We start from the raw sequence: 8,905 nt of genomic DNA, 5'->3' as shown, positions 1-8,905 counted from the left end.
CCATGTACTTTAAAGGCAGGTGCTTCTGATTAGGAATATACTCATCCTTCCTCCTTTTTCTTTTGGTGTTATTTGCTATTAATTCTCCTAGAGATTTCCATCAAACTATTGTCCCAGATGGAGACCATTGAATTACTTCCTTTTCTGAGGTTTTCTGGGAGAATCATCAGGGAAGGACCTGAGTACTTACTCTCCATATCCCTACCTTTCACCCTATCCTAGTCATCAAACTACAGAAAATCAAAAGTAGATTCCATTTGGCGATGTTGGAGGGAACTCCCTGAACTGTTTGATCACACACAAATTGAATTATCTAAAAACAAAACAAAGTTGCATATGGCTGCATGATAATTTATTCAAACATAATTGTTGGACCAAAGATTAAATAAAAATATCTGACACAGAAATTTTTTATAGGTATCATAACAGAAAAAATTTCAATGGTTTATTAGCAAGTATAGATATATAATAATCACAATGTGGAGTAAATAAGGAATGATCCTGTATACTGTTCAATTTTCATTTAATAATTCTCATAAACAGCATCCTAACTGGCTAAACTGAAACCTCCTTAATCCCTAAATCAAAAAAAAAAAATAAATTGATAATGTGGCATTGTTAGAAGTTTTCTTTAAATAAAGAGAAAGAGGCATTTAGGAGTAAAGAAATTTCAGGTCAAAAGTCTTCTAGACTGAGGTTCTTGATTGGTTATGATGGTACAGGATTCCTTGGCTAAGTTTTGCAACAAACAGTGAGATGATGTCATCATTCCCTGTCTTCAGAGCCAAATCATATGCTGACTGCCCTTCTTTATTTTTCTTTTGAATATCTGCATTGTATCTGCAAATAAAATACATGAAAATGGAAGTGGTTTGGGAAAAGTGTATCTAGTCATTTATATATATATATGTATATATATATATGTATATATATATATAATATACCATAGAGCTCAGGCTAACTGATCCTTGTGCCATCTGGCTTTCATATGGAGATAATGATTTTATCTGGCACAAGAAATATATGTACATTTGGTCAATAAAGAAAAGCATCAGAGCTATGCATTTTATACTTCATTTTGAGGTGATATCATTCTCTTTTTTAAAAGATTTTATTTATTTTGAGCTTTACAATTTCCCCCCCTATTCTTGATTTCCTCCCCCCACTGCCCCCCCCCACAGAAGGCAGTCTATCAGTCTTTACATTTTTTTCCATGGTATACATTGATTTAAGTTGAATGTGATGAGAGAGAAATCATATCCTTAAGGAAGAAAAATAAAGTATAAGACATAGCAAAATTACATAAGATAACAGGTTGTTTTTTTTTCCTAAATTGAAGGTCTTTGGTCTTCGTTCAAACTCCACAATTCTTTCTCTAGACACAGATGGTATTCTCCATCGCAGACAGCCCCAAATTATCCCTGATTGTTGCCCTGATGGAATGAGCAAGTCCATCAAGGTTGATCATCAACCCCATGTAGCTGTTAGGGTGTACAGTGTTTCTCTTGTTCTGCTCATCTCGCTCAGCATCAGCTCATGGAAATTCTTCTGGACTTCCCTGAATTCCCATCCCTCCTGTGTTCATTTTTGATATACTCGTATATGTTGTTTAGATGTAATAGGAAATATTGTCCAAGATTTAGAATTGTATATTTTATAGAAATATCCCCTCATGGGAATTCAGGGAAGCATGGAAGGATTTACATGACCTGATGCTGAGTGAGATGAGCAGAACCAGAGAAACACTGTACACCCTAACAGCAACATGGGGGTGATGATCAACCTTGATGGACTTGCTCATTCCATCAGGGCAACAATCAGGGACAATTTTGGGATATCTGCAAAGGAGAATACCATCTGTGTCTAGAGAAAGAATTCTGGAGTTTGAATGAAGACCAAGGACTATTATCTTTAATTTTAAAAAAAAACCCATTATCTTTTATATAATTTTGCTATCTCTTATACTTTATTTTCTTCCTTAAGGATATGATTTCTCTCTCATCACATTCAACTTAGATCAATGTATACCATGGAAACAATTGTAAGGACTAACAGACTGCCTTCTGGGGGGGGGGTGGGGGGAGGGAAGCAAGATTAGGGGAAAAACTGTAAAATTCAAATTAAATAAAATCTTTCTAAAAAAAAGAAAGAAAGAAAAGAAAATGACCACCAAAAGGGCGATGCTTTCATTGTGCCTTTGAAAGTCCTTCATTCACCAGTTCAGAGTTACATTGACTTGAAAGGCAAGATACAGCTCTTCTAGTTCTTTCTATAGGGCTGGCTTTTCAGTATCCTGAATCATTCTTCTAAGTCCCCTTTGCAGAGGATTATTCACTCTGCTCACATTTCACTTCTCTCTTCTCAATATCTGATTCACTCAGGAACCAATGAACTCACCTCAGTAAGGCTACTATGCATTTTTTTCCTTCTGGTCCCAGCAGACATGCTTCATGAAGAGCTGTGTTTCTGAGCCTGTTTGGAGGAGGAGAAAAGTCTGTTTTATTCCTCATTAAGGCAGTGGAATCATCAGGAGCAGATGTTATAAGTCGAGGATGGTCTCTAGTGGGGAGCTACCAAATAATGCTAAGAACCAACATGGACTCTACCTCAAATCCACCAAGGACATACTCACTAATTGTGGAAGATCACATCAGTTTTCTCCTTTTTAGAGAGGCTGAGAAGATGGATGAGTTTAAGTTGCAGAAAGAAAGAGAAGTCTTATAAATATTAATATGAATAAATATATATGACCCTTGTGTCAAATACATCTTCCTAATATGAAGTGCACATACATACATACATGTATACCTATGTGAATCTCTATACACATGTTTTGAGAAATATGGGAACTTCAATAGAGAGCACCCACTCCAAATCTCTCCTACAAGTACTTATATTCACAAGGTTTCAAAACGTAGATACAATAAAGAAAACACATTTGTGTTCATCAAAATTCCTTTCTCTTTTTGGTAGGCCTCCACCTCTTCCTTCCTCTTGGCACTTGTACTGTTCTTGTGATGTATAAAGCACCCTAAGTGGGCCCCCATTAGGGAAAAGGAAAGCAAGAGTCCAAAGAAGTCACTGTTTTCCCTCAGTGACTTGTATGGCATCTTTAATTTATAATAGACTAGGTGAGGTTCCTAGTGAGGGGAAAGGGCCTATTTTCTGCTATTTTTCACTGGCATAGTCATTGGCTAGGTTTTCCTCCCCTCCAGCTCTGCTATCCCTGCTTCATATTGCCATCAGAAATTATGGATCTATCTTGTTCTCTCTTTCTCTCCATGTTGTTGTCCTCAGTTTTGCTTGGTTTCTTGTTCCTTGGGAAATGGTGTCAGTCCCTTAGCAGCTGGACCAAAAAATGATTATACTAGAATCTCAACCTGCAATGTGGCCAAAAGATGCTTTTAAGTGAGGGCAGGAATCTTCTTTTATTCAAGTAAAATAACACAGCTCTACTTTACCACAGATTTCGTTTTTCAACCTGAGTTACAATGAGTGGATCCACGTTTTTCTTTCCTCTAGTGTCAGCACTTCCCAGTAGGTCTTTAGGTCTAGTGCCTTTCTTCTGTTATTTCCAGTTTATCCTGTATACAACATGTTATATCTTCCATTAGACTATGAACTCCTTGGGAGCAGGGACTTCTCTTTGTATCTCTAAAACTGTGCCTGGTATACTGTAGGTGATTAATAAATGTTTACTGACTGAGGAGATGGGAGAAGGTGCAGAAAGGCCTCTTGAATGTTTACCCTCCCTTTCCATTTTCCTTTCTACTTCCTATCATATTGTAAATTCCTTCTGCATAGATCTCTGAAAGGAAAGAGATGAGGAAGGATGATACCAGCACTCTAGAATGACTCTGGAATGTGATCAGCTTTGCCCTACAAACCACTGGAGGCTCATGTTCCTGCTATAGGTACAAGGAATCTGTTTTTAGCTAATGATGTATCACACTGGTACTACACATATAATACTTGGAGTTCATAGAGACCACTTGTGATACCTGCTAGAGTTCTTTATAATTACTTATTATTCCTAACAGTATTACATATGCTCTCTTCTCTTCTCCTGCCACTGCTCTTGGTACAGACATTGGTACAGACCTTCATCAATAGCCTGATGGTTGAGGCCTGCCTCAAGTCCATCATCCATTCAACTTTCAAAAGCGCAGATCTGACCATGTAGCTTACCTTACTCAGTAAACTCCAGTGGTTCCTTATCTTCTCAAGGATTAAACATAAAATCCTCTTTTTTGGAATTCATTTATAACCTGTGCCTGCCCTCACATTTTCCAGTCTTCTTACACCTTACACTCCCCTGGCACCCATACTCTGTGATCTGGTGATTTGCCTCCTTGCCATTCCTTGAACATGATACTCCCTTTCCCAACTTGAGGCACTTTTACTGGCAGTCCTCCATGCCTGTAATGGCCCTCCTCATTTTCACCTCCCAGCTCCTCTGATTTCCTTCAAGTCCTGGCCAAAAGTTAACATTCTACAGGAAGCATTTCCCAATCTCCCTTAATTCTAGTGCCTTTCTTCTGTTGATTATTTCCAATTTATCCTGTATACAACAGTTATATCTCTCTTTAGACTATGAAGTCCTTGGGAGCAGGGACTTTTCTTTTTTGTATCTCTAGAACAGTGCCTGGTATACTGTAGGTGATTAATAAATGTTTACTGACTGATTGAATCCAGTTTGATTTGCTGATCAGCCACAGGCAAAACAATTTACATGTTTTATGTGAGAATTTATCATGTAGGATTGATTTATTGCGAGAATAAGGCTTGGTTGATATATTTAGGATTAAAATGAATCAGGACAGGACTCTGGAAATCAATCAGAAGGCTAAATAGGAACAATGACACCAAAATGTCCTTAGGCAGTGGGAACTGCATAATGCTCCATCTCTTTATATTCTCCATTTATGCTGTTTTTCCTACATAAGTTTGTTGTGAATGGCAAGTTAAGTACATATTTGTTTTAAAGTTCCAGTTTTTTTCCTTTTCTTTTAGCTTTATCTACTCCTCTTAACTACACTAAGGAATTTCCATCAAGCCATTGTGATCTGTAGGTTCCAGTCCAAAATGGTGCCTAATGGACCAGTTGCCTTCCTGAGGCTTTCTGGGAAAGCCTCAGTGCTATTACCACAAGCCTTCTTTGATTTTTTCAGGTGTAACATACTAATATGGGATTAGGAAGAATGAGGGGTAATATGGGGAAATTTGAATAGAGTATGGTCTCTATTTAAAACTTGGGGGAGGGGCGGCTAGGTGGCGAAATGGATAAAGCACCAAGCCTTGGAGTCAGGAGTACCTGGGTTCAAATCACTTAATAATCAGACACTTAATAATTACCTAGCTGTGTGGCCTTGGGCAAGCCACTTAACCCCATTTGCTGTGCAAAAACCTAAAAAAAAAAAAACCCAAAAATTTGTGGGTCAACTTGCCTAGGGATATATAACATTTTTGTATAATTTTAACCTAGAACTGCCTATACAATGGTCTATCAATTTTTCATGTTCTATAGGTAAGGGAAAGATATGACCACCATAATGGTCAATGAAATGAAGGACATGAAAATGTGAAGGCAAAATATGTTGATAGAGAAACAACACAACCATCCTGACAACAGCTTTTTGACTAAACTTATCTAATATTTCCCAGGGAATCAACTGGTATTGCATCCATTCTTCTGATGATATTGTTGCCCAAAGTCAATGGGTGTCAGGATAATTCCACTGCAGTCAATAACCACTTGTAAAATGTGTCTGCTATGTATAAAATAAATGATTTATTCATTCTCTTTGATATAAAAAAATTAAAAATAAAACTTGGGGGATCAGATAAGACTTTCAATTTATTGAAAGTATCTGAAAGGTTACTCTAGATCAGCTAAACCAATTAACAAGTCCACAGATCCTGAAAGATGACTGTTAAAAATGTCTCAAAAGAAATTGCTATATCTAAAAGATACCAGATTATAGACAAATAAGAATCTAAATAAAATAATAGAAAACTATATCACTTTACCCTCACTTCCAGCCCCTCAAGATGCAATGATGTTTATGTGGATGTGTGTGTGTGTGTGTGTGTGTGTGTGTGTGTGTGTGTGTGTGTATGAATGAGAGAAAAAAATGGGAAAAGAAAATCATCACAAAAGAAAAGGACACCTCCCTTTGAAGGATATTAACAGAAGTGTGTTAAGTTTTTACAGGATAGGTAGGGCTTCTTTTAAGCAATGTCCTTATGTGTTTCCACTCTTTTCTTGTACTAGAGAACTCTAGCCAGTGGGTACTGTTTTTTGGTTTTTGGTTCTTACCCCTTTTCTTCTCTAAAGCTATGTCCCTTATCACTTGATGGAAACACAGAGCTGGAAGGGGTATCATTTTTCCTGTTGGTAAAATGAAGTGATTGGATCAGATACTTTCTAAGGACTATGGAGGTCAAGTGACTTGCCCAACCCTAGCATAGCTAGGATTGGAACCCACTTCAGTGCTTTTGTCACTAAATGATATACTGGTCTGGTTTGTAGGAAAGGATGAAAGACTCGCTGTCTCTGAGAAATCATCTGTCCTTATTTTAGGTACTTTAAAAGGCTGTTACTATTAAACACACTATAGGGAAACATACAAAGGGTTTAAAAAAAAAGCTACCTTTAGGTCATAATGGCTAGTTGTGGTCTTCTATGACAGTGGCCTCCTAATGGGGTCCAGCCATACCTCTGAGGGCTATGCCTTGGTGCTCACCACTTGGAGGATGGGAACGTATTTCTGTTGGTCACTCATGGTCTTTGTCTCAAAGAAAACCTCATGACCTCTTTTTCATCTTCTTGAGCTCCTTTTGGGACTGTACTTGTATATATGTTTGACTAATAGTTAATACATGCTTATTCTTTCCACTGGCCTCCTGGAACAATTTAACTCTTTCCACACCCAAGTGGAGCCCACTGCAGGATTAAAACCTAACAGTGGGGGCAGCTAGGCGGCACAGTGGATAGAGCACTGGCCCTGGAGTCAGGAGGACTTGAGTTCAAATCTGACCTCAGACACTTAAAAATTACCTGTGTGGCCTTGGGCAAGCCACTTAACCCCACTGCCTTGCAAAAACCTAAAAACAAAAAAACAAAACCTAACAGTGACTTAGGTAAGCAGATATGAAGGCAACACTTCTTTCCAACATATGCAAACTATAAGCCTGTTCCTTTCCAGGACCCAATTCTAGGGCAGGCATCCAGAATCTAGGCTCCAGGGCAATGGACTCTGTCCATTCTCCTCTGCCTCCCTTTTCATTTCTGTGGACAGAGTAGCCCAGCATAAGCAGGTATGGTGACTGAAATCTGTATAGAAGATCACATTACATTTTCTCCCAACCTACGTTTTTCCTAACTTCCCTATTTCTGTCAGAGGCATCACTACCCTTGCTCCCACACATCCAGTTTGTTCCTCTCAACACCTCTCACATATTTCCCCTTCTCTGCACTCATACAACCATCACCACTTGTCTGAACTGCTGCAGTAGCTTTGTTATATTCTCCCACTCTAATCCATCTTTCCTGCAACAGTCAAAAGGATTTTCCAAAAGAACAGTTCTGACCACATCACTCCCCTAATGAATAAACTCTCCTAGCATCATTTTAATTTTTAAAAATTATTGGCATATTAGAAAATTATATAATTTATAAATACATCAATATGTATATGGATACAATCTTTTTTTTTTTTTTACTGATGGGTACCCAATGTTTGGAAACCTCAGCTTTATACAGTTGTAGGACACAGGCTTTATTTCTTCTTGGTTTCTCTTTGGCTACTCCCCAGAGTCCTAGTCATCTTTTTTTTTTTAATGCAATGAAATGCAATGGGGCTAAGTGGCTTGCCCAAGGCCACACAGCTAGGTAATTATTGTCTGAGGTCAAATTTGAACTCAGGTACTCCTGACTCCAGAGCCACTGCTCTATCCACTGCGCCACCTAGACATCCTCTAGTCATCCTTTCTTAATGATCAACTCTAGGATAAGCCAATCGATGTCATTAGGACTGTTAACATACTGTCCTTATGAGAACAAATTTTGGGTTCTAGTCACTTTAGTTTGGTAAAATAGCAGGCATTTCAGTCATCCTGGAACTTTCCCCTTTTACCATCCATTTTCTGTGCTGCTTCATTCATAATATGGAAGTCACATGCCATGAAGGCAATTCCTAAGAATAGTCTTCTCTTGGGCATCCCACATGTAAGAAATAGTTGCTTTCTTTTATCGTTGAGACCCTCCTATACAAGGCTCTGGGAAGTCCTGACTTCCCCAGAATTTCAGGTTGAAATTCAGTAATTCAAACATGTATAGTATTTAATAAATGCTTATTGATTGACCCATATGAACCTTCTCCTGTTGTTGGAATCCTTAACCTTATCCCTACTGCAACTATAGGGGCTTACCTAGATGGTTAAAACGGTACAGTGATTTAGGTGTCTGCAACAGCTTCCAGTATAGCCACACCATGTGCCTCTCCTTCCCGTGACCCAAGAGCATGGCAGGACCTTTCGATGGGCTCTGTGCTCCAGGCCAGTAGATGGTTAAGAGTTCCACTCTTTCCCAATCCCCTTTTTATTTTTAGAGGAACATCAATGATCCATTGGAGACATCAATATTTAGCCTTGAAGAACTGTTCAGACATTCTTTTTGTTTGTTTGTTTGTTTTTTGGTTTCTTTTTAGGGTTTTGCAAGGCAAGCGGGGTTAAGTGGTTTGCCCAAGGCCACACAGCTAGGTAATTATTAAGTGTCAGACCGTATTTGAACCTGGGTACTCCTGACTCCAGGGCCGATGCTTTTTATCCACTCCTCCACCTAGCCGCCCCCTGTTCAGACATTCTTTGTGACCTTTGACTATCTTCTCTTTCAGTTGATGTG

General features: G+C 38.6%; 1 protein-coding gene across 1 annotated transcript in view; it reads right to left on the bottom strand.

Annotated features, from left to right (window-relative positions):
- Positions 1-307: 307 nt before the first annotated feature.
- Positions 308-8,905, bottom strand: part of DZANK1 (double zinc ribbon and ankyrin repeat domains 1) — a 148,996-nt gene continuing 140,398 nt past the window's right edge. Inside the window, 3 exon segments of the mRNA XM_074209374.1 lie at positions 308-704; positions 707-840; positions 2,398-2,472. Coding sequence (XP_074065475.1) covers positions 676-704; positions 707-840; positions 2,398-2,472 — 238 coding nt within the window. The 3' untranslated portion in view covers positions 308-675.

Source organism: Macrotis lagotis, chromosome 1, assembly GCF_037893015.1.
Source record: "Macrotis lagotis isolate mMagLag1 chromosome 1, bilby.v1.9.chrom.fasta, whole genome shotgun sequence".
NCBI classification, from domain to species: Eukaryota; Metazoa; Chordata; class Mammalia; order Peramelemorphia; family Peramelidae; genus Macrotis; species Macrotis lagotis.
Note: the sequence above shows the minus strand (reverse complement) of the source record. Positions and strands in the feature narration are given on the sequence as shown.